Source organism: Stegostoma tigrinum, chromosome 27, assembly GCF_030684315.1.
Source record: "Stegostoma tigrinum isolate sSteTig4 chromosome 27, sSteTig4.hap1, whole genome shotgun sequence".
Classification (NCBI taxonomy): Eukaryota; Metazoa; Chordata; class Chondrichthyes; order Orectolobiformes; family Stegostomatidae; genus Stegostoma; species Stegostoma tigrinum.
In genome coordinates this window covers 46187431-46212666 of record NC_081380.1, presented here as the reverse complement: position 1 = coordinate 46212666, position 25236 = coordinate 46187431, and the positions used below count along the sequence as shown (strand labels likewise).

Below are 25236 nucleotides of genomic sequence, written 5' to 3'. Positions count from 1 at the left end.
GCTACTGTACCCCAGTGTCAGACCCGTCCCCACCAGTACTGTACCCCAGTGTTACACAGTGACAGGCCCGTCCCCACCGGTACTGCACCCCAGTGTAAAACAGTGACAGACCTGTCCCCACCAGTACTGTACCCCAGTGTTAAACAGTGACAGGCCCGTCTCCACTGGTACTCTGTCTATGTTATATAGTTCTAAATTCTCTTTTCAGGTTTTAAAGAGTCTTTGAGGCATCACAGTAACCATTGGTTTATTATTTCACAGAATGACTCTCACTCAGATGTGAATCTTTGTGATAACTACATTACATTGTACTATTCACATATAAAAACCTAACACTCCCCAATATGGCTGTGATCTGCTCTGCAACTTCTAAGTTAACTTTCAGGAATTAACCTTGATGAATTTAGCTTCTGAGTCCAAGAGGCAACTACATTATTGTTACCTCCAGTCAAGGTGAACAGGAGGCACTCAGCTCAATAGGCTCCTTCGTGTTAATCAGCGCTTCATGTAACAGAAATACGGAGGGGAGGCTTGTCCTCCCCTCACTCCCCAGAATCTCTCCACGCCACTGAATTAAATGTCTGTGTGTTATCACTGCAGGACAGGGCTTCCTCACACATTCTGTCACAGGTTCCTTCAAAGCACCTGCCTGGCCCTCAGCCCACAGCACGGTCCCCTCACTTGCTGGACGTGATGTTCTGCTGCTGCTGTTCAGCCAGTGCTTGCTGGAGTCTCACCCGTTTCCGTGAATAATGTTGCCAGTGCAGTAATTGCTGCTCGTCGATGAATTTGGCACACTGCGCATTGACCAGCTCTTTGCGGAAGTGCTCATACTGTAGCAGTTCCAGCATGTGGAGGCACTGGGGGTACCTGTGACAGAAACAGGCACTGAGACACAGACTGGCAGAGAGGCCACAATGGAGGCTGCGGGGAGAGGAGGAAAGCATGGAGGAAGAGTGGCAAAGAGGGGAGGGAACTTCAAGAAACACTGGGAAACTTGCAGAGATACAGGCAGCTTTAAACTGTATCTAACCCCGTGCTGTCCCTGACCTGGGAGTGTTTGATGGGGGGAACAGTGTAGAGAGAGTTTTACACTGTATCTAACCCCGTGCTGTCCCTGCCCTGGGAGTGTTTGATGGGGGACAGTGTAGAGAGAGCTTTACGCTGTATCTAACCACGTGCTGTCTCTGCCCTGGCAGTGTTTGTTGGGGGGACAGTGTAGAGAGAGCTTTACGCTGTATCTAATCCCGTGCTGTCCCTGCCCTGGGAGGGTTTGATGGGGGACAGTGTAGAGAGAGTTTTACCCTGTATCTAACCCCGTGCTGTCCCTGCCCTGGGGGTGTTTGATGGGGGGAACAGTGTAGAGAGAGCTTTACCCTGTATCTAACCCCGTGCTGTCCCTGCCCTGGGAGGGTTTGATGGGGGACAGTGTAGAGAGCGTTACTCTGTATCTAACCCCGTGCTATCCCTGTCCCTGGGAGTGTTTGATGGGGGACAGTGTAGAGGGAGCGTTACTCTGTATCTAACCCCGTGCTGTCCCTGTCCCTGGGAGTGATTGATGGGGGTGCTGTTCCTCTGAGATTACTCTGACAGACTCGGTTGTATAATGTACCGGAATGCATTTCATCCCAGTGAACAGCAGACGCCTTCAGGCCAGGAATGGAATGTATGGCATTTGGGGCTATCCTGGATACGAATCACAGAATGCCGACAGTGTGGGAACAGGCCCTTCGGCCCAACAAGTCCACACCGCCCTTGCAGCATCCTATCTAGACCCATCCCCCTATAACCCACACACCCCTGAACACTACAGGCAATTTAGCATGGCCGATCCACCTAGCCTGCACATCTTTGGACTGTGGGAGGAAACCGGAGCACCCGGAAGAAACCCACGCAGACACGGGGAGAATGTGCAAACTCCACACAGACAGTCGCCCGAGGGTGGAATTGAACCCTTGTCCCTGGTGCTGTGAGGCTGCAGTGCTAACCACTGAGTGGATATTGATCCCACGACAAAGATTACTGTGAAAAGCTGTCCAGTGGGGTGGATACTTACTTCAGGTACTTGGCATATTCTGGCTCCTTCCAGTACAGGAGATACTTGAAGTAATTGACAAACGTTCGGTCTCTGAAGTACCCTCGTTGTGCCAGAACTACCACATTGAAACAAAAAGAAAATTACGGTATTGTCACCAGCACTAAGGTAATGTTGAAGAGAGAATGATACTGTTAACTGGCGAGTACCATCCCCAGGGCATGGGGAGGTAGCTCCTTGTCATTACAGACATTACTGCATCAAAGTGAGTGGGTCTATTACGCTCTTCAGGTGCATGGCATCTACGCTTCACTGGAGCAGACACTTTGGTGCTCAGTGCCTCCTGCACTTCCCCTTCCCCACCCAGGGCTTCGTTTCAAAGTTACATCAGAAGAGACTCACTTCCCTCTCTATCTATGGGTCCAAGTCTGGTTCAATCACAGACATGCTTCAAGAGGCTGGCGATAACACTGATGTGCTGCCTCATGCAGAAGGGAGAAAGCGTCCTGTCGGTAGCTGTGATGAAGCTCAGTGGTTTCTTACTTTACCATGTCACTGCTGGAAACAGCAACTGGCCAATGGTCCAGGGGAATCCCACTGGCACTTACAGTTCAGATAGTTCGGGTTCGCCAGACACTGCACAAACTCCAGCTCCATCTCAAATCGTAGCTTTGCCTGTTCCTCTGGGGGTAGAGAGAGTGAGAGAGAGAGAGCAGAGGGGGGAAAGGACAAGTTACTCATTACCTTAAGGCATAAATTCAACCAAAGTCATCACAAATAAGATAAAATATAAAGTAAAATGATTTTTGTTTGAGAAGGGGGTTTACGGGTTAAGGTCAGACAGGCAAGTCAAGTTGAAGCCTTAGTCAGATCAGCCAGGGTCTTACTGACAGGCAGAGTAAGCTCGACGGTTCAAGTGACCTCTTCCTGCTGCTACTATCTTTTTTAATTTTGCAATCAAGGAAGTGGCAGCCAATGTACACACGGCACGCTTCGCAGGACAACGTACTATCATTGCAGCATGACTTCAAATCCAAACAATAAACGTAGATCATATCTTCTCCAGGAATTCTTATCTTATTTACCTTCGGATAAAACAAAAAAAAACTCTGTGAATGCTGGAAATCTGAAACAAAAAAAAACTGCTGGGGAACTCAACACTTCAGAACTTCTGAAGAAGGGTGACTATACTGGAAATGTTAACTCTGTTTTCTCTCCACAGATGCTGCCAAGCCTGCTGAGATTCTCCAGCTATATGCTGTAGTTTTTTTTAATTTTGTTTTACGATAGTTTGAATCCATTGTATGACTTAATCACATGGAGATTGATGACCTTGAATATGCAAGGCCCAGTTCAATGCTTGGTGCAATGTTAAAATATACCACCAGACCAGGAAGCTCAGCCTCGGTATGAGCTCAGGGAGGGACCTCAAGTGAATCACAAAGGCCCCAGCTAGAGTCAAGGATACATATTAAGCTGCAGTCATACTCTTGCAATTCCTAGTGGTGTGAGAGGGCACATGCACGTGGGAAGGAACAAATGTATCAGATAAACACTAGGTCAAACTCAGGTGTGATGCGAGTGTCCATACATTGATGCCTAAACTCCTACATAAAAGCCCCTCTATTTTACAGTACTTTGGATGTACCTACCCCAAAGGAACTGGAGTGGCCCAAGAAGGCAGCTCACCATAAGCTTCACCACAGCATCTAGGAGGCAGGCATTAAATGCTCACCAACCAGCAAGGTCCACATCCCATGAATAAATTTTTTTTAGGAGCTTAGCTGGAGGAACAAAGGTATTGTTTAATCAGTAGGGGCCAATGACCAAGTTTGGTGAAATAAACAAAGCCTGTATTCTGTGGAATGCAGCATGTTAAAGATGTGATTTTGATGGAGTATTTTGAAACAAGTTGATAAGGAAAAACATCTGGATGTGAGTTTGCTCGCTGAGCTGGAAGGTTAGTTTGGTGACGAGACGTCTGAAAACTAGGTAACATCGTCAATGAGCCCCCGGTGAAGATCCAGAAACTCAACCTGAGTTACAAATCTTCTCAAAACTCGCTAGGAAAAACATTTCAATGTTTGGAGTTGAGTTCAGGTTTACTGGGCATTATCTTAAATTCAGAACCAGGTTAGTCAGCAGAGGAGGCATGTGTGGATCTCTACCCTACAAAAAAGGGAGTTGATTCGAGGGCCCAATCAACCGTTTTGTATCTGAGATCACTAGAGTGCTACAACAGAGGAGCACTACGTGTAATGGAGATAGAGTACAGAACAGCCACTGTCTCAGTTAGTGCCAAAACAGGCTCTTAGCATCGTAGTAAAGGCCATTCGGCCCATAGAAACTGTACTACCAACCACTCAAGGGGCTGATTTGCCTCTTTCCGTTACTGTTATCTTTACCCAGAGTCAGCAGCAAACGTCCCTCTCTCCCAGTTTCAAGAGTGAACGAGAAGGCCCTTACTTCCGCCCCGCCCAATCATGGAGCCAGATATTTCCGCCCCGCTCGCTATCACGTGGCCGCTAACTTCCGCTCCTTACCTGTCTCCATGGTGGCTGGTGCAGCCGCCATTGTTTGTTTCTTCTCTCCGCCTCCCGCTCGAAGAGATTCGGTGTAAACAGCAGCCTCCATTAAGCAGGTCTGACCCTTCTCTTAATCGGTACTAGTCACAGCACCTACCTTCTCGTCAGTTCAAACTACCAGAATGAATAGAACTAACGAGCTGCTCGCAAGCGGGTCACTTCTCCCGATAGCAGCTGCCAACTGAAGTAATTCCACTCCGACTTACAGTGGGAGTCAGTGCTGCCCCCTGGGCTGGAGGATAATCAGGAGGAGGTGGTGCTGCCCTCTTGGCTGGAGGACCATCAGGAGGAGGTGGTGCTGCCCCCTAGGCTGGAGGATAATCAGGAGGAGATGGTGCTGCCCTCTGGGCTGGAGGACCATCAGGAGGAGGTGGTGCTGCCCCCTAGGCTGGAGGATAATCAGGAGGAGGTGGTGCTGCCCTCTGGGCTGGAGGATAATCAGGAGGATATGATGCTGCCCCCTGGGCTGGAGGATAATTAGGAGGAGGTGGTGCTGCCCCCTAGGCTGGAGGACCCTCAGGAGGAGGTGGTGCTGCCCCCTAGGCTGGAGGATAATTAGGAGGAGGTGGTGCTGCCCCCTGGGCTGGAGGATCATCAGGAGGAGGTGGCGCTGCCCCCTGGGCTGGAGGATCATCAGGAGGAGGTGGTGCTGCCCCCTAGGCTGGAGGATAATTAGGAGGAGGTGGTGCTGCCCCCTAGGCTGGAGGATAATTAGGAGGAGGTGGTGCTGCCCCCTGGGCTGGAGGATCATCAGGAGGAGGTGGTGCTGTCCCCTGGGCTGGAGGACCCTCAGGAGGAGGTGGTGCTGCCCCCTGGGCTGAAGCATTGCCCCTGGGAAAGAGGGGAAGGTGGGGCAGTTATGTCTATCAGAGGGACCCTGATGCAGAAGGAGTCTGGGCTTGGGATGACTGTGTTACTGCGCTGAACATGTTGAGAGAATGTGGTGAATGCAGGCTCAGGGTTTCCTGTACAGGATGCATGTTTCTGGGAAGGGTTAGAGAACAGAGGGATCTGGGGAAATGACAGGGAAGTGGAGTTAAGGATAGGCCATCATCACATTGACTAGCTGAGCTGACAGGGGCAGTGTGGTAGTTCAGTGATTAGCGCTGCTGCCTCGTGGCGCCTGTGACCTGGGTTCGATTCCAGCCTTGGGTGACTGCCTGTGTGGAGTTTTCACATTCTCCCCATGTCTGAATGGGTTTCCTCTTTCCATATCTTAGGTGGATTGTCCATGCTAAGTTGCCCCTTGTGCCCAGGGATGTGTAGGTTAGATGGGTTAGCCGTGGGAAATGCAGGGTTACACGGATAGGGTAGGGGTTTGGGTATGAGTGGGATACTATTTAGATGGTCATTGTAGGTTTGTTAGGCCAAATGGCCTGTTTCCACACTCTAGGGATTCTATAACAGACTTGATGGGTCAAATGGCCTCTTTCTGCTCCTACACCCTTATGGTCAGAGATAGGATGGGGGTAATTCCAAATACTGTTGTGTTTGTGGTATTCTAAAGCAGAGTCTGGGTGTCAAACATTTACCTCCTATAGTGACTGGAACCAGGTGGATCTCATTGACTATGAGGTCCTTGGTTGGGGTTGTTAACCTGGGCCAATTAGGAAGCCCTGGCTCAACAACATAAACAGGGGATTTAGAGGAGCTGGCTGACCACAGCCTGTGCACAGTGCACATGTAAATAAATGTGATGGGATACCAGCTTCCGTGCAGTTTGTTCACCACCGTCCCCCCCCACCCCCAACCTCTCCCTCTCCCTCTCCCTCTCCCTCTCCCTCTCCCTCTCCCTCTGTGGATGTTGTCAGGCATGTTGAATGTTTCCTGCATTTTTTCACCTTCCACCTCTGGAATCTCCGGCCTTCCCATATCTTAAATGCCAATCCTTTGGACTACATTAAGGTTTTGTCATCATCTCTCGCTCCACCTTTGTGTTTTCAATTAGGCCCTGGGACATTTTCTAGCATTGAAGGTGATTCTTTCGGTACAATTTGTGGGAAATGTTTTGTGGCCTGTCTAGTTTTGAGGTGTTAATATTTTTGTTGTGACTCAAGACAACATTCTCATGTCAAGGGAGCTGATCACTGACATTCACCACGCAATGACCCAGTTGGCTGGTTTAAAAGCCCAGGACACACTGGGTTCAGCTTGGAATGAATCTGCTGAGACACACCTACCGAGTGTGAGCAGCACAGCGGAGTTTATTTGGATCATACCTGATGCTTGAACAAATAAGATTAAGGCTCAGTGTTTCTGAGGGGGTGCCAGACTAATATAGGGACAGGCTGGTTGAGAAGGCATTTAGCACGCTTGCCTTTTTTTTCTCAGACCTTTGAGTATCGGAGTTGGGACGTCATGTTAAGCTTGTACAGGGTGTTGGTGAGGCCACTTCTGGAGTACTGTGGTCGCCCTGCTTTAGAAAGGATATTATCAAACTGGAGAGGGTTCAGAAAAGATTTGCCAGGATGTTACTGGGAATGAAGGATTTGAGTTATAAGGTGAGGCTGGATAGGATGGGGCTTTTTTCCCTGGAGTGTAGGAGGTTGAGGGGGTGACCTTGTAGAAGTTTGTAAAATCATGAGGCATGGATTGGTTGAGTAGCCGAGATCTTTTCCCCGGCGTTGGGAGTTCAAAACGAGAGGGAATATTTTTAAGGTGAGAGGAGAAGGATTTAAAACAGACCTGAGGCACAGATGTTTCACACAGAGGGTGGTGCATGTGTGGGATGAACAGCCTGAGGAAGTTGTTGATGTGGATGTAGCTACAACATTTGGACAGGTACATCAATAGGAAAGGTTTCGAGGGATATGGGCCAAACCGAGGCAAGTGGGACTGGTTTAGTTTAGGAAAGCTGGTTCAAAGGGGCCATTTCTGTGCTGCACAACTCTGTGACTAGTGTCCTCACAATGGGCTGAAGGGCCTTTCTCGGGACTGTTGTGTACAAATGAGGCCATTCGATCCCTCATATCTGCTCTGCTAGGCAATAAGGTTGTGTCCTCTGCATTTTCCTGTCTGCCCCCAGTGATGGCTACACTCGCCAACAATCTATCTACCTGTCCACCTGGCCTAGAGGGAATGTCACTCCAGCAGGAGGCCCCCTACTTTCTGACTCTTTCTCTGTCGTCTAAATGTAGTGTTTGCCATCTCCTTCAGCCCAGTGTTTCAATTTCCCGGTCGTTGCTGAACTCAGCCTGCCCCATGCTCAGGTGGAGGCCATTGAGCCTGGCCTGTGTATACTAGCTACCCAAATGATCACCTGGTACCACTCTCATGCACCTCACATGTGCAGAAGTATTAAGCTTCAAGAGGAAGCCATTTGGCCCATCATGTCTGCTCTGCCTCTTCAAAGGAACAATCATCATCTGCCTTGATTGAACCTGCCTACTCCACTCACTGAGGCGATGCATTTGTAGAATTCCCCGATGGTATGGGAGCAGGCCCTTCACCCAGCAAGTCCACAGTAACCCTCTGAAGAACCAGGCCCATCCTCTATTCTGTCCCTGCATTTAGCATGGCCAATCCACCCTAGCCTGCACACCTTCGGACTGTGGGAGGAAACCGGAGCACCCGGGGGAACCCCACGCAGACACAGGGAGAATGTGCAAACTCCGTACAATCGCCCGAGGCCGGAATCAAAACCGGGTCCCTGGTGCTGTTTGGCTGCAGTGCTAACCACTGAGCCACCGTGCCGTGCCATTCACTGTATGAAAACATTTCTTCTTGCGTTACTCCTGTTCTTTTACTGATTACTTTGAGCATTGTCCCCTGCGATTAAATATGATTCAGAGTCTTGTCATGCAGTTAGCTGTAACTGCTTGCAGTGTGCTGTTTAATGTGTATTTATGTTTTGAGCCTGCAATTTGGAGAGAAATTACCCTGTGTTTTAACTTAATGTGCTTTGTGAGCGTGTACCTCACTGTCCTATTTGACCCTGAGCTGAACCTCTGACTCCATGCCTGTCTGCGTTGCTGACTTTTTCTGCTGTAAACATGCCCCTTGAGTTTGCCCCATCTGCTGCTGATCCCCTCACTCCTGTCTTTCTCATCCGTAACCTTCCCTGTTCTATGAACTCTCCTCACTTCATCTGATACTTAGCTGCCAACACCTAACTCTTACTGAGTCCCATACTTCCTGTACTCGCTGTCCTACATTCACTCCCAGTTAAATAAATTCTAAAAATTCTCGTCCTTGTTTTCAAATCTTTCAGGTGAGTGAGTCCCTGTCTTTCTGCACACCCTTGGAGTGCTGTTCTTGTACAGATTTTATTCGTCCCAGCACTAGTGGCTTTCAGCAGCAGAGAGGGTCCCAAGCTCCATATCACCCCTGCCCAAACCATTTCAGCCTTCGATCCTCTAAGATTTGGGGCGGTACGGTGGCTCAGTGGTTAGCACTGCTGCCTCACAGGGCCAGGGACCCGTTTTCAAATCCACCCTCGGGCGACTGTCTGTGTGGAGTTTGCACATTCTCCCCATGTGTGTGTGCGGGTTTCCTCCCACAATCCAAAGATGTGCAGGCTAGGTGGATCGGCCATGCTAAATTGCCTGTAGTGTTCAGGGGTGTGTGGGTTATAGGGGGATAGGTCTGGGTGGGATGCTTCAAGGGGCGGCGTGGGCTTGTTGGGCCGAAGGGCCTGTTTCCACCCTGTAGGGATTCTATGAAATATCATGTTCAAAGATGCTCAGAGACAGCAAGATGCTGGGGTCTGAGATAACAAGGTGTAGAGCTGGATGAACACAGCAGGCTGAGCAGCATCAGAGGAGCAGGAAGGCTGACGTTTCAGGCCTAGACTCTTCATCAGAAATGGGCTTTCCTCTTCCTCTGATGTTCCCTGGCCTGCTGCGTTCCTCCGGCTCTGTTCAAAGATACAGCTCGGTTTGTCAGGCCTCAGTGTCATGCTCTGTTTGCTGAATCATTCCTGTGAACACCCCCCGCCCCACCCCGGGGATGTGTATCTCTGATGGGGACCCACAGGACCACAAAAAACTATTGTTTGGCCCAGTGTGTGCTTCACTTTGTGTCTGGATGTTTCTCCCTCTCCCTCTCTTCCCATCTCTCTCTCTCTCTCTCTCTGTCTCTTCAGATCACCAACATTCCTCATCCTTTTCCCTATCCTGGACTTTCCCTGTAGATACCCGCAGTGTTTCTCTTCACCAGTCCCTTCCAACACAGCTTTAAGATCCTGTCCTCCTCACTTCCAGGTGGAAGTCCTTGCCGCTGGGAGAATGGACCTTGTGATCATGTGGATTCGAAAAAGCTTTAATTTAGTGCAAGACCGGGGCTCAGACAGCACACAGCAACGGCTGGCAGAGGATCAGAAGTGGACCCTATTGCTGGTGATGAGCAGAGTGATTCTCTGATATAAAATGTATACATTGAATAGATGGTTTATATGTATCCAAAACCTCACTTCAATCAATGATCCATGATATTGCTGAACAGAGAGAGACACGGGGATGAAATTTCTGGTGTTGCTCTCGTCAGGACACGCACACAAGAATGCCATGTTTCGAACATTCACAGCAGTTTGCTGAGAGGCTGACAGATCGATTCTGATTGGCTGAGGCATTGTGACAGAGAAAGCAATAAGCAACTGGTGACTCCCCTGAGCCCCTAAAAGGGGTAAGTTTCCCTTTAGATTCCCTCGAGCAAATGGGAATGAGTCACATTCCAATCAAATGGTTTTCTGATGCAGGGCCTCGACCCGAAACGTCAGCTTTCCAGCTCCTCTGATGCTGCTTGGCCTGCTTGTGTTCATCCAGCTCAACACCTTGTTAGCTCAGATTCTCCAGCATCTGCAGTTCCTACTATCTCTGAAGGAACAGGCCGTTTGATTTGATCAGCCCATTTCTGGGTTGGGGTGGGGGTGGGGCTTGGAATGGGGGTTGGGTTTGGGGTTTGGGATTTGGGATGGGAGATGGGGGTTGGTGGATTGGGGATGGGGTTGGGAGTTGGGGTTGGGGGTTGGGTTGGGGGATGGGGATTGGGTTTGGTGATGGGAGTTGGGCTTGGGGAATGGAGTTGGGAGTTGGGCTTGGGGAATGGGGTTGGGGATGGGGTTGGGGGTTGGGGGTTGGGGATGGGGCTGGGGGTGGGGGTTGGGGATGGGGGTTGAGGATGGGGTTTGAGATGGGGGTTGGGGGATGGGGTTGGGGGTGAGGGTAGTGGTAGTGGTTGGGAGTTGGGCTTGGGGAATGGGGTTGGGGTTGGGGATGGGGGTTGAGGATGGGGTTTGGAATGGGGGTTGGGGTTGGGGGTGAGGGTAGCGGTTGGGAGTTGGGGTTGGGGGTGGGGGTTGGGGATGGGGGTTAAGGATGGGGTTTGGGGTATGGGGTTGGGATTGGGTTTGGGGGTGAGGGTAGCAGTAGGGGTTGGGAGTTGGGCTTGGGGAATGGGGATGGGGGTTGAGGATGGGATTGAGGGTTGGTGATGGGGGTTGGGTTGGGGTTGGGGATGGGGGTTGGGTTGGGTTGGTGATGGGGGTTGGGTTGGGGTTGGGAATGGGGGTTGGGTTGGGGTTGGGGATGGGGGTTGAGGATGGGGTTGGGGATGGGGGTTGAGGATGGGATTGAGGGTTGGGGATGGGGTTGGGGATGGGGTTGAGGATGGGATTGAGGGTTGGTGATGGGGGTTGGGTTGGGGTTGGTGATGGGGGTTGGGTTGGGGTTGGGGATGGGGGTTGGGTTGGGGTTGGTGATGGGGGTTGGGTTGGGGTTGGTGATGGGGGTTGGGTTGGGGTTGGGGATGGGGGTTGGGTTGGGGATGGGGGTTGGGTTGGGGATGGGGATGGGGATGGGGGTTGGGTTGGGGTTGGTGATGGGGGTTGGGTTGGGGTTGGTGATGGGGGTTGGGTTGGGGTTGGTGATGGGGGTTGGGTTGGGATTGGGGATGGGGGTTGGGTTGGGGTTGGTGATGGGGGTTGGGTTGGGGTTGGGGATGGGGGTTGGGTTGGGGTTGGTGATGGGGGTTGGGTTGGGGATGGGGATGGGGATGGGGGTTGGGTTGGGGTTGGGGATGGGGGTTGGGTTGGGGTTGGTGATGGGGGTTGGGTTGGGGTTGGGGATGGGGGTTGGGTTGGGGTTGGGGATGGGGGTTGGGTTGGTGATGGGGGTTGGGTTGGGCTTGGTGATGGGGGTTGGGTTGGGGTTGGGGATGGGGGTTGGGTTGGGGTTGGTGATGGGGGTTGGGTTGGGGTTGGTGATGGGGGTTGGGTTGGGGTTGGGGATGGGGGTTTGGGTTGGGGATGGGGGTTGGGTTGGGGATGGGGATGGGGGTTGGGTTGGGGTTGGTGATGGGGGTTGGGTTGGGGTTGGGGATGGGGGTTGGGTTGGGGTTGGTGATGGGGGTTGGGTTGGGGTTGGTGATGGGGTTGGGTTGGGGTTGGGGATGGGGGTTGGGTTGGGGTTGGTGATGGGGGTTGGGTTGGGGTTGGTGATGGGGGTTGGGTTGGGATTGGGGATGGGAGTTGGGTTGGGGTTGGTGATGGGGGTTGGGTTGGGGTTGGGGATGGGGTTGGGTTGGGGTTGGTGATGGGGTTGGGTTGGGGTGGTGATGGGGTTGGGTTGGGGTTGGGGATGGGGTTGGGTTGGGGTTGGTGATGGGGGTTGGGTTGGGGTTGGTGATGGGGGTTGGGTTGGTGATGGGGGTTGGGTTGGGGTGGGGATGGGGGTTGGGTTGGGGTTGGTGTGGGGGTTGGTTGGGGTTGGTGATGGGGGTTGGGTTGGGGTTGGGGATGGGGGTTGGGTTGGGGTTGGTGATGGGGGTTGGGTTTGGGGTTGTGGATGGGGGTTGGTTGGGGTTGGGGATGGGGTTGGGTTGGGGTTGGTGATGGGGGTTGGGTTGGGGTTGGGGATGGGGGTTGGGTTGGGGTTGGGGATGGGGTTGGGTTGGGATTGGGGATGGGGGTTGGGTTGGGGTTGGTGATGGGGGTTGGGTTGGGGTGGTGATGGGGGTTGGGTTGGTGATGGGGTTGGGTTGGGGTTGGGGATGGGGGTTGGGTTGGGTGGTGATGGGGGTTGGGTTGGGGTTGGTGATGGGGGTTGGGTTGGGGTAGGGGATGGGGGTTGGGTTGGGGTTGGTGATGGGGTTGGGTTGGGGTTGTGGATGGGGGTTGGGTTGGGGTTGGGGATGGGGGTTGGGTTGGGTTGGTGATGGGGGTTGGGTTGGGGTTGGGGATGGGGGTTGGGTTGGGGTTGGGATGGGGGTTGGGTTGGGGATGGGGATGGGGGTTGGGTTGGGGTTGGTGCTGGGGGTTGGGTTGGGGTCGGGGATGGGGGTTGGGTTGGGTCGGGATGGGGTTGGGTTGGGGTCGGTGATGGGGTTGGGTTGGGGTCGGTGATGGGGGATTGGGTTGGGGTCGGTGGATGGGGGTTGGGTTGGGGTCGGGGCATGGGGGTTGGGTTGGGTCGGGGATGGGGTTGGGTTGGGTCGGGGATGGGGTTGGGTTGGGGATGGGGATGGGGTTGGGTGGGGTTGGTGATGGGGGTTGGTTGGGGTTGGGGACTGGGGGTTGGGTTGGGTTGGTGATGGGGGTTGGGTTGGGGTTGGGGATGGGGGTTGGGTTGGGGTTGGGGATGGGGTTGGGTTGGGGTTGGTGATTGGGGTTGGGTTGGGGTAGGGGATGGGGTTGGTTGGGGTTGGGGATGGGGGTTGGGTTGGGGTTGGTGATGGGGGTTGGGTTGGGGTTGGGATGGGGGTTGGGTTGGGGTTGGGGATGGGGGTTGGGTTGGGGATGGGGATGGGGGTTGGGTTGGGGTTGGTGATGGGGGTTGGGTTGGGGTTGGGATGGGGGTTGGGTTGGGGATGGGGATGGGGGTTGGGTTGGGGATGGGGTTGGGTTGGGGTTGGTGATGGGGGTTGGGTTGGGATTGGGGATGGGGGTTGGGTTGGTGATGGGGGTTGAGGATGGGGTTGGGGCTGGGGGTTGGGGTTGGTGATGGGGGTTGGGTTGGGGTTGGTGATGGGGGTTGGGTTGGGGTTGGTGATGGGGGTTGGGTTGGGGTTGGTGATGGGGGTTGGGTTGGTGATGGGGGTTGGGTTGGGGATGGGGGTTGGGTTGGGGATGGGGGTTGGGTTGGTGATGGGGGTTGGGTTGGGGTGGTGATGGGGGTTGGGTTGGGGTTGGTGATGGGGGTTGGGTTGGGGTTGGTGATGGGGGTTGGGTTGGGGTTGGGGATGGGGGTTGGGTTGGGGTTGGGGATGGGGGTTGGGTTGGGGTTGGTGATGGGGGTTGAGGATGGGGTTGGGGATGGGGATGGGGGTTGGGTTGGGGATGGGGGTTGGGTTGGGGTTGGGGATGGGGGTTGGGTTGGGGTTGGGGATGGTGTCCATCTCCCCATTGTGTGTGGCAGCTTGTCTTCTTTTTCTGTAAGGATCAGGTTCTCTACATCCAAGTGTCATTAACAGTCGCTGCGTGTTTGCAAAGCGGCCTGGGAGTGAGGGGCATGGTCCGTGTAAACCCTGCTGATACACTGATACAGGGGAAGCACTGCCTCAGGACAGGGTGGGAGGGGGCTTGTGTAGAGCAGGAACACCATGAAGGAGTAGATGGGACGAATGGCCCGCTTTTGTGTTGTAGATAAGTCATGAATTTTTAAATACATGTTAATTAGCTTTCATAAGCATGCAGAGATAGTGGGAACTGCAGATGCTGGAGAATCCGAGATAACAAGGTGTGGGGCTGGATGAACACAGCAGGACAAGCAGCATCTCAGGAGCACAAAAGCTGACGTTTCAGGCCTAGACCCTTCATCAGAAACATTTTTCAAAACCCTTTTTTGATGAAGGGTCTAGACCCGAGACGTCAAGCTTTCCTGCTCCTCTGATGCTGCTTGGCCTGCTGTGTTCATCCAGCTCTACATCTTGTTATCTCATAAACATCCATGTGTGTTTTAGTGCGACTGTGATGCTCTATAATCTCCTTTCACAACTTTAGTATTCCCCCCCCACATCAGTATTTTCATTTCTCCAATCCCGCTGACTAATTGGGACACCCTCTCTTCACCTCACCCCCCGCCCCCCTCCTCGAACCCCGTCACTGCCACAGCACTGTCGCTCAGTCCATTCCTGTGCCCCCAGCCTGGAGCTAGTCATCCCCGTGTGACCCAGTTTATATGCCGTTCAGCGAATGGTGTGTGAGTGAACTGTGGTGAACGATTGTGCGTCAGGTACAGATGGTTTTCGTCGCGGTTATGTTCCCACACTCCCTGACCCTTTCCTTTTCAAGCTGTTTCCACAACACACTGTGTGTTCATGACAAAACCTGGCATCGATCTGCAGGAAACTCATCAGTCAAGTGGCGAGCGGCCATCTATAATGAGACAGTGAAATGGGATTAGCTGTCCTCTCCTGGTAATTACAGTACAATCGTTGTACAAACATCCACGGTAGACAGTGAGGGGGGGAAATTACTATTCAGAACAGAACCACACCATGAAAGGCTTCAATCTGGATCTTTCAGAAAGCAGCAGTGACCCTAAAAAAACACAAGGCACAGGACCAGCTCCAATTTCCTCGCAGGTTCTCCTTCAGCTCTGCGCTGCTGCTACCCCCCCCCCCCCCCCCCCGCCAACCCACCACCCACCACCTCCTCACCCAGAGCTATCCTCCTTTCAACACACCGACCATGTCAGAGTTAGAACATAAAACATTACAGCACAGTACAGGCCCTTCGGCCCTCGATGTTGTGCCGACCTGTCATACCAATCTCGAGCCCGTCTAACCTACACTATTCCATGTATGTCCATATGCTTATCCAATGACGACTTAAACGTACCTAAAGTTGGCGAATCTACTACCGTTGCAGGCAAAGCGTTCCATTCCCTTACTACTCTCTGAGTAAAGAAACTACCTCTGACATCTGTCCTATATCTTTCACCCCTCAATTTAAAGCTATGCCCCCTCGTGCTCGCCGTCACCATCCTAGGAAAAAGCCTCTCCCTATCCACCCTATCTAACCCTCTGATTATTTTATATGTCTCAATTAAGTCACCTCTCAACCTTCTTCTCTCTAATGAAAACAGCCTTAAGTCCCTCAGCCTTTCCTTGTAAGACCTTCCCTCCATACCAGGCAACATCCTAGTAAATCTCCTCTGCACCCTTTCCAAAGCTTCCACATCTTTCTTACAATGCGGTGACCAGAACTGTACACAATACTCCAAGTGCGGCCGCACCAGAGTTTTGTACAGCTTCACCACAACCTCTTGGTTCCGGAACTCGATCCCTCTATTAATAAAAGCTAAAACAGTGTATGCCTTCTTAACAGCCCTGTCAACCTGGGTGGCAACTTTCAAGGATCTGTGTACATAGACACTGAGATCTCTCTGCTCATCTACACTACTAAGAATCTTACCATTAGCCCAGTACTTTGCCTTCCGGTTACTCCTACCAAAGTGCATCACCTCACACTTGTCCGCATTAAACTCCATTTGCCACCTCTCAGCCCAGCTCTGCAGCTTATCTATGTTAATACAGTGTAGAGCTCTTTCTACTCTCAAACTCAGAGTATGGTCCCTCGAAACTGTCCCCATCAAACACTCCCAGGACAGGGGCAGCATGGGGTTAGATACAGAGTAAAACTCCCTCTACACTGTCCCCCATCAAACACTCCCAGGACAGGGACAGCATGGGGTTAGATACAGAGTAAAACTCTCTTTACACTGTCCCCCATCAAACACTCCCAGGACAGGCGCAGCACGAGGTTGGATACAGAGTAAAGCTCACTCTACACTGTCCCCCATCAAACACTCCCAGGACAGGGACAGCATTTCGTTAGATATAGAGTAAAAGCTTCCTCTACACTGTCCCCTATCAAACAGTCCCAGGACAGGGTCAGCATGGGGTTAGATACAGGGTAAAACTCCCTCTACACTGTCCCCATCACTCCCAGTACAGGCCCTGATTTGGTTACAGAGTGCTTCAAGTGAGCTGGCCTGATCTCTCTGTCCTTGCCCTATCCCTGTCCCCGTCTTGTTTCAGGATGTCCGGAGTCCCGCTGAGTACGAGGTCAGCCACTTACAGGGAGCCATTCGCGTTGACCCAGAAACCACCGACATGGATCATCTGGTCAAGGATCTGGGCCTGGCAGGTACGGGGCAGCCTAACTCCCATTCCTGGGGTCCTGAGTTCTTTGCTGTGTGGGTAGGCCTTGAGCCTGGTCGGTAGGGGGCAGCCTAACTCCCAATCCTGGGTTCCCGAGCTCTCTGCTGTGTGCGTAGGCCTCGAGCCTGTTCGGTAGGGGGCAGCCTAACTCCCATTCCTGGGTTCCTGAGCTTTCTGCTGTGTGGGTAGGCCTCGAGCCTGGGCGGTAGGGGTCAGCCTAACTCCCATTCCTGGGTTCCTGAGTTCTCTGCTGTGTGGATATGGCTCGGGCCTGGTCGGTAGGGGGCAGCCTTACTCCCATTCCTGGGTTCCTGAGCTCTCTGCTGTGTGGGTAGGCCTCGAGCCTGGTCGGTAGGGGGCAGCCTTACTCCCATTCCTGGGTTCCTGAGCTTTCTGCTGTGTGGGTAGGCCTCGAGCCTGGGCGGTAGGGGTCAGCCTAACTCTCATTCCTGGGTTCCTGAGTTCTCTGCTGTGTGGATATGGCTCGGGCCTGGTCGGTAGGGGACAGCCTTACTCCCATTCCTGGGTTCCTGAGCTCTCTGCTGTGTGGGTAGGCCTCAGGTCTGGGAGACAGAATGCACAGGCCAGATGGGTCCCAGCAAGCCCAGACTCTGAAGGGGACGTATTGGGCTGCCCGTTTCCTACTCCAACTGTCCCTCCCTTATCCAACCTGAACTCTAGTATCTCTTTCTCACTCTTTCTAGCTGCCTTTTCTGTCTCCCTCCTCCTTTCTCTTATTCGTTTCTCAGTTATCAGTACTTTTGTGATCTGTGTTTTGTTTTGGAGGGAGAGCTCATGCTGAGTGGGTCTCTCTATCTGCCAGATACCTCCTTCTGCTAAGGATTACAGTTAGGGGCCAAGCTGTGTGATAACATTCAGCTCATTTCAGTCCAGCTGCGATATTAACAAAGGCTTTTCTCTGGCCTCCCTTCTCACTCATCTCTTCCCCATTGTCCTTCTCTTGAGAAATGAGGAGGGAGACCTCAGGCTTCAGGCACATAATTCTTTGAAAGTTCACCACAGGCAGACAGGGTGGTTTAAGGCATTCGGCATGTGGGCCTTCATTGCTCAGAGCATGGAGTATCGGAGTTGAGGTTGTACGGGGTGGGGGGTGTTGGTGAGGCCTCTCTTGGAGCACTGTGTGCAGCTCTGGCCACCCTGCTGTTGGAAGGATATTATTAAACTGGAGAGGGCTCAGAAAAGCTAAACCACGTTATTACACAGAACGGAGGGTTTGATTTCCGAGAGGTGCGGGATAGGCTGGGACTTTTCTCACTGGGGTGCAGGAGTTTGAGGTTTTATAAAATCATGAGGGACACTGATAAGGTGAGTAGCAAAGGCCTTGTTTCCTAGAATGGGGCAGGTTTAAGGTGAGACGGAAAGATTTAATAGGGACCTAAGGGGCAACTTTTTCACGCAGAGGGTGGTTTGTATGTGGAGTGAGCTGCCAGAGGAGGAGGTAGATTCAGGTACAGTGTATGAAAGATTAATAGGAGAGGGTTAGAGGGACATGGGCCAAACGCAGGCAGGAGGGGCTGGGTTAGTTTGGGAAACCTGGTTGACATGGACTGAAGGGCATGTTTCCAAGCTCAATGACTCCACGACACTTCCCTCACCTCCTCCCTCCTTCTCCTCACATCTCTCCCCTCATTCTGCCCCCATCCCTCTCCTCATCTCTCACCCATTCATTTCTCCCTGCCTCTAGCCCACTCCCTTCTTTCCTCGTCCCACAGTCGTCCCCCAGTCCCCCGTTTCTCTCCCTTCATTTTCTCCTTTGTCTCTCTTTCAAACTCCACAATCTCCACTGGCGTCCCCCCTCCCCCCATTTCTTCACCCTCCTGCCCTCTATCCTGCTGTGCCTTGGACTCCTTCCTCCTCCCTCCGCCCAACTCCGAATGACTGTCCTCCCCCTGTGATTCTCCCCCCCGCTCACTCCCTCCCCTCCCCTCCCCCTCACTCCCTCCCCTTCCCTCCCTGCTCACTCCCTCCCCTTCCCTCCCTGCTCACTCCCTCCCCTTCCCTCCCCGCTCACTCCCTCCCCTTTCCTCCCCCCTCACTCCCTCCCCTTTCCTCCCCCCTCACTCCCTCCCCTTCCCTCCCCACTCACTCCCTTCCCTTCCCCCCCCGCTCACTCCCTCCCCCGCTCACTCCCTCCCCCTCCCGGCTCACTCCCTCCCCTCCCCTCCCCGCTCACTCCCTCCCCTCCCCGCTCACTCCCTCCCGCTCCACGCTAACTCCCTCCCCTCCCCTCCCTGCTCACTCCCTTCCCCCTCACCCCTCACTCCCTCCCCTTTCCTCCCCTCCCCTCCCTGCTCACTCCCTCCCCCCTCCACGCTAACTCCCTCCCCTCCACTCCCCGCTCACTCCCTCCCCCCTCCCTGCTCACTCACTCCCCTTCCCTCCCCGCTCACTCCCTCCCCTTTCCTCCCCCTCACTCCCTCCCCTTTCCTCCCCCTCACTCCCTCCCCTTCCCTCCCCGCTCACTCCCTCCTCTTCCCTCCCCTTCACTCCCTCCCCCTCCCTCCCCCTCGATCCCTCTCCCTCCCCCTCCCTCCGACTCCCTCACATTTCCCTCCGACTCCCTCCCCCTCCCTCCGACTCCTTCACATTCCCTCCCCCTCCCTCCGACTCCCTCACATTCCCTCCAACTCCCTCCCCCTCCCTCCCCCTCCCTCCGACTCCCTCACATTTCCCTCCGACTCCCTCACATTCCCTCCGACTCCCTACCCCTCCCTCCGACTCCTTCACATTCCCTCCCCCTCCCTCTGACTCTTTCATATTCCCTCCCCCTCCCTCCGACTCCCTCCCCCTCCCTCCGACTCCCTCACCCTCCCTCCGACTCCCTCACATTTCCCTCCTTCTTTCTGTCCCCCTGGCTGAGTTGAGGGGTTTGCAACTGAGGTGATTCTGGGCCGATTGGGATCATGGAGGGGACCGTGGGTCTGAGCATGTGGACGGGGGGAGCCAGTCAGATTTGGAATCTGGGATGAATGGATTTGGTAGATCCAGCGGGGTTAGAGATCCAGGCCAGACAGTGCCATGAGGAATCCATAGAGACAGTCGGTTTGGAGATTCCGTAAGATTGCAGACCCAGAAGAACAGTGGGTTTGGGGGATCCACTGGGACTGGGGATCCATTGGGATGGGAGAATCTAAGAATGCAGTGGGTTTGGGAGATCCAGTGAGATTGAGGAATCAGGGACAGAGTACGATTGAAAGTCACGTCAGGGGTGATGCACCTGATAGGAACGCGGTGATTTTCCAAAAGGCCCTTTGACCTCGCTGCCATTGCTGGTGTTTTCCTGGAGTTGAAGCTGCCTGTTGTTTCTCAGCCCCCCCCCCCCCCCCCCCGTGTCTGCCAGTTCTTTCTCAATCTCCCTCCGTGTCTGCCTGTTGTTTCTCAGTCTCCCCCGTGTCTGCCTGTTGTTTCTCAGTCTCCCTCCGTGTCTGCCTGTTGTTTCTCAGTCTCCCCCGTGTCTGCCTGTTGTTTCTCAGCCCCCCCCCCCGTGTCTTCCTGTTGTTTCTCGGTCTCTCTCCTTGTCTGCCTGTTGTTTCTAGGTCTCTCTCCTTGTCTGCCTGTTGTTTCTCAGTCTCCCCCCCCGTGTCTGCCTGTTCTTTCTCAGTCTCCCTCCGTGTCTGCCTGTTGTTTCTCAGTCTCCCCCATGTCTGCCTGTTGTTTCTCAGCCTCCCTCCGTGTCTGCCTGTTGTTTCTCAGCCTCCCTCCGTGTCTGACTGTTGTTTCTCAGTCTCCCTCCATGTCTGCCTGTTGTTTCTCAGTCTGTCTCGGCGTCTGTCTGTTGTTTCTCAGTCTCTCTCCGTGTCTGCCTGTTGTTTCTCAGTCTCCCCCCCCTTCCTGTTGTTTCTCAGTCTACCCCCAGCTCTGCCTGTTGTTTCTCAGTCTCCCCCCGTGTCTGACTGTTGGTTCTCAGTCTCCCCCGTATCTGCCTGTAGTTTCTCAGTCTGTCTCCGTGTCTGCCTGTTGTTTCTCAGTCTGTCTTCGTGTCTGCCTGTTGTTTCTCATTCTCCCTCCCCCTGGCTCTGCCTGTTGTTTCTCAGTCTCCCTCCCCCCGGCTCTGCCTGTTGTTTCTCAGTCTCCTTTTGTGTCTGCCTGTTGTTTCTCAGTCTCCCCCACCGGCTCTGCCTGTTGTTTCTCAGTCTCCCCCCCCCCCCCCCCGGCTCTGCCTGTTGTTTCTCAGTCTCCCCCGTGTCTGACTGTTGGTTCTCAGTCTCTCTCTCTGTGTATCTGTTGTTTCTCAGTTTCCCCTGTGTCTGCCTGTTGTTTCTCAGTCTCTCTCGTATCTGCGTGTTGTTTCTCATCTCTTTCCGTGTCTGCCTGTTGTTTCTCAGTCTACTCTGTGTCTGCCTGTTGTTTCTCAGTCTCTCTCATCACGTTTGCCTGTTGTTTCTCAGTCTGTCTCCGTGTCTGCCTGTTGTTTCTCAGTCTGTCTCTGTGTGTCTCCCTCCGTGTGCTGACACTGGGTTTTCTCATCATCCTGCACAAGAGTTACTTTGGCTTTTCTGTTTCTGCAGATTGTGACGAAGAGAGGGAGGTTGTGTTTTACTGCACCGTGGGCTATCGCTCATCCAAACTGGCACAGAAAATGGAGGAGTTTCTCGCGAGTGATGCTGGGCAGACGCTGCGTGGTGCACTGAGAGTCTATAACCTGGAGGGCGGCCTGGTGAAATGGGCCAACGAGAGCAAGCCCATGGTGGACAGATTCGGCCAGCCAACGAAGCTTGTCCACCCATACAACAACATGTGGGCCTACCTGGTAAAGCCAGAGTTCAGGGCCCCTCTCTGAGCCAGTCAGACTGGGTTCTGGGTGTCTGGTTCATCAGGAAATTACACAGAACACATCACAGCATCAAATGGGAATGTTAACATGGGGCTAATCAGACTTTGTTATAATCTGCTCATGTTATACCGCAATTCATTTCATTTTACTATTAAAATTAATTGCTGCATGTTAACTAAATCTCAGTTAGGAAAAAGGAGAGTATAGTCTTGAGGCAGGCTCTTTATTTCATATCTACGTTTTAATGTTATGATCACTAAACTGCTGAATGAATGCGAGACCTTACAGCGATGATCAGTTTGAACCACAAACTCGATATTTCAGTGACATACAGTCCGTGTCGGGGAACCGGGTTTCGACAATACAACCTTTCTCATTCCTGGGATATCGAGGTCTGTCCTAAAGGGGTGCCGAGGCCAGGAAAGACTTGGATCCATTTGAATTGAGTGGAATGCAATGATTGTTTTAAACCCTGTCGGATTCTGAGGGGGTTTTACTGGCCGAGTGGTCATTACCTCCATGGGGTCAGGTTCAATAACCATTGAGATCAGTGAGCTACAAAAATAGCCTTTTTAAACATCCACAACAGAACAGCTCGAGGTGGTGATGGAATCCAAAGTACAGTTTTACAGTCTCCTCTTTTATACACAGATTTTACATTTTAATGTATCTATTGTACACAAGTTTGCATGACATCTGTCCTGGGGAAGCAGGAGATGGTTTAAGCACTTGCTGAGTTCTGGAACAAAAACAGAAGTTGCTGGAAAAGCTCAGCAGGTCTGGCAGCATCTGTGACGGAAAATAAACAGAGTTAAGGTTTCAGGTCCGGTGCCCCTTCCTCAGAATTCCTAAACGCTGGCAGTTCCTCCCGATGGGATGAGAATGCCTGTCCAGTCTGAGCTTGCGAAATCAGGGGGGTTTAGTCCTTTTGTCTTTAAAGTCAGTAATGTAAGTAAAAATTCTACACCTATTTGATCTAAATAAGAGAGAAATTAAGCATGTACTAATCGAAATTATAGAGGATATTAAATTGATCTCCAGCAGCTGGTTTGTGAGATTTCATTTACTGTCTCTGGTTTTGACAGTTCTTAAACATTCAAGCATTCAGTTTCACAGAAGCGCTGTTTTGATCATAAGTTTCTGAAAGGGAACAGCAGCCCTATTTAGAGACAGTGGGAACTGCAGATGCTGGAGAATCCAAGATAACAAAGTGTGGAGCTGGATGAACACAGCAGGCCCAGCAGCATCTCAGGAGCACAAAAGCTGACGTTTCAGGTCTAGACCCTTCATCAGAGGGTCTAGGCCTGAAAAATCAGCTTTTGTGCCCCTAAAATGCTGCTTGGCCTGCTGTGTTCATCCAGCCCCACACTTTGTTATCTAGCAGCCCTGTTTAACATGTATTTAAAAAGTATAAATCCGTCCATGAATATGAGATGGTAATCCCAAATAAAAGTTAGAAATAGGAATTAGTGTCCTAGAACTAGGTGGTATATAAGGAAACTTGTAAGAGATGAAAATCAGCAGATTATAGGGATGTGCTGGTGAAGGAAGGGGTTTGATGTCCTGCAACCCATTCAGCTTCTGAGAGGTGGTTTCTGAGAGAAGGGCTGATTGATATTAAAATTTTTCCCACAGTTTTGAGAGAGTTATGGAGACATGATGGCGGGAATGGTATTGTTCTGAGCAGGTCACGGTATTAACACCTATTCAGGGGTAGCAGGTCTAAACACAGCTTGTAGAGCTGGATGAACACAGCAGGCCAAGCAGCATCAGAGGAGCAGGAAAGCTGATGTTTCTGATGAAGGGTCTAGGCCTGAAACATCAGCTTTCCTGCTGCTCTGACGCTGCTTGGCCTGCTGTGTTCATCCAGCTCTACACCTTGTTATCTCAGATTGTCCAGCATCGGCAGTTCCTATTATCCCCTAAACATGGGTTGTAGCATGGGCCTGATAAGAATTAAAAGTGTAAAGTAGCAGGAATGGGTTGGCAGCCCAGGAAGGGATGTTTAATTTAGATTAAGAACCAAAAGAACTGCGGATGCTGTAAATCAGGAACAAAAACAAAGTTGCTGGAAAAGCTCAGCAGGTCTGGCAGCATCTGTGAGAGTTAATGTTTCGGGTCTGGTGACCCTTCCTCAGACCCTCCCTTAGGTTATCTTGAAAGAGTAAAATGTACTACAAAAACATGGCTTTAAGAATGGAAATGCAGTATAGTAGACATAGAGCGCTTGTGAGTGAGTTAGTAAAGAGAATTGTACAGTATCACACAGACCCCTGTGGGGGGGGGGGGGGTCGGGGGGGGGATCATCTAAAACAAGGAGCACTCTCTCAGCAGAAGGGCGTGCGAAGGTGAGGAATTTCTGCTCTCAGAGGGTTCTTCATCCAGCTGTGAACTGGAGGCTAGGCCAGTGCATACAGACATTTCAACAAACTGTTCAGGTTGTTCTAACATACGCAGCAAGTGGGGCTTGTATCCCAAAGACAGAGAGGATCAGCACAGTGCCACAAGTCACTGGTTCTAGTCAGCATGGTTACTGATAAGGGAGGAGTGGACAAATCAGCTCTCAGGCTGTCTGAGACCTGCGCTCCCAGCTTGGAGCGTCCAGGGGAAGAGATTCTGAATTTTCCTGCCTGAATCTTCAGTGTTGGCGAGTCCTTCATGATAGTCTAGTTAGTTAACTGTACAGTTAGTACAGTTAACTGTACACCTTCTAGTACACCTTCCTGTCTGCCCCATTGTCCACTCCTCCCTTATCAGTAACCATGCTGACTAGAAACAGTGACTTGTGGCACTGTGCTGATCCTCTCTGTCTTTGGGATACAAGCCCCACTTGCATAGTTTTTGCTCCTTAAGTATAACAGTACTGGTGTTAGGGGAGTGGGGGGTGATTCTTCATGGAAGAGACAGGAATTAAACAGTCAGGTGTTGACAAATGTGTTCTCTTTCAGTAGAAAGTCTGTGAACCTGAACCAACCTGAAACAATAACCCTAAAACTAACACTCACATAAACCTTAAACCTGACTTTTGCCCGAAGAGAAACTGACCCCTGGATCCTAAACCCGGACACTGGGCATTAGCCCTGAACCCTGTGGACTAATGGTCACTCTGGACTCTGATTCTGAGCCCCGGGCACTAACGCCAAACCCTGGGCACTATTCCTAACCCCAGCCACTGACTCCGAACCCGGGGCACTAACCCCGAACCAGCTGCACTGACCGTGAACCCCAAACCATGGGCACTAACCCTGAACCTTGGGCACTGACCCCGAATCCCAGGCACTGACCATGAACCCCAGGCACTAACCCTGGACCCTGTGCACTAACCCTGAACCCCAGGCACTCACCATGAACCCCAGGCACTAACCTCGAACCCTGGGCACTGACCCCGAACCCTGGGCACTAACCCCGAACCCTGGGCACTGACCCCGAACCCCGGGCACTGACCCCAAACCCCAGGCACTGACCCTGAATCCCAGGCACTGACCCCGAACCCCAGGCACTGACCATGAACCCTGTGTACTGACCCCGAACCCTGGGCTCTGACCATGAACCCTGGGCACTAATAAGGCAATAACATTGAACCCTGTACACTAACCCCGGGGCACTACCCTAGTCTGAGCCCAAAACCACTTCAGGGCCAAGCCGAAGGGTTAGGGTAGCTGGGGGGATGTGGTGGGTGGAGAACGGTGGGAGGGTGGAAGGGCATGTGACCTGAGAGGTTT

General features: G+C 52.5%; 2 protein-coding genes across 6 annotated transcripts; one reads left to right on the top strand and one right to left on the bottom strand.

Moving 5' to 3' along the window:
* Nucleotides 1-230: 230 nt before the first annotated feature.
* Nucleotides 231-4826, bottom strand: med31 (mediator complex subunit 31). Of its 5 annotated transcripts, none has more exons than XM_048557512.2 (5): nt 4579-4826; nt 3688-3819; nt 2644-2718; nt 2057-2153; nt 231-870 (listed from the first exon to the last, which is right to left on the bottom strand). In XM_048557512.2, the coding sequence occupies exons 2-5, from the start codon at nt 3725-3727 to the stop codon at nt 678-680; spliced, it is 405 nt and encodes a 134-aa protein (XP_048413469.1). In that variant the 5' UTR covers nt 3728-3819; nt 4579-4826; the 3' UTR covers nt 231-677. The 5 variants fall into 5 exon arrangements, with proteins under 5 accessions (XP_048413469.1, XP_048413468.1, XP_048413467.1 ...); XM_048557511.1 differs by lacking the exon at nt 3688-3819 and adding an exon at nt 3045-3120 and having other exon boundaries at nt 4579-4684; XM_048557510.2 differs by lacking the exons at nt 3688-3819; nt 4579-4826 and adding exons at nt 3045-3120; nt 4441-4570.
* LOC132211031 (tRNA uridine(34) hydroxylase-like) lies at nt 4543-22557 on the top strand. Its single transcript, XM_059655438.1, has 4 exons — nt 4543-4676; nt 9822-9956; nt 16597-16705; nt 21249-22557. Exons 2-4 carry the CDS (start codon nt 9846-9848, stop codon nt 21518-21520), a joined length of 492 nt encoding a protein of 163 aa, XP_059511421.1. The 5' UTR covers nt 4543-4676; nt 9822-9845; the 3' UTR covers nt 21521-22557.
* The last annotated feature ends 2679 nt before the right edge of the window (nt 22558-25236 follow it).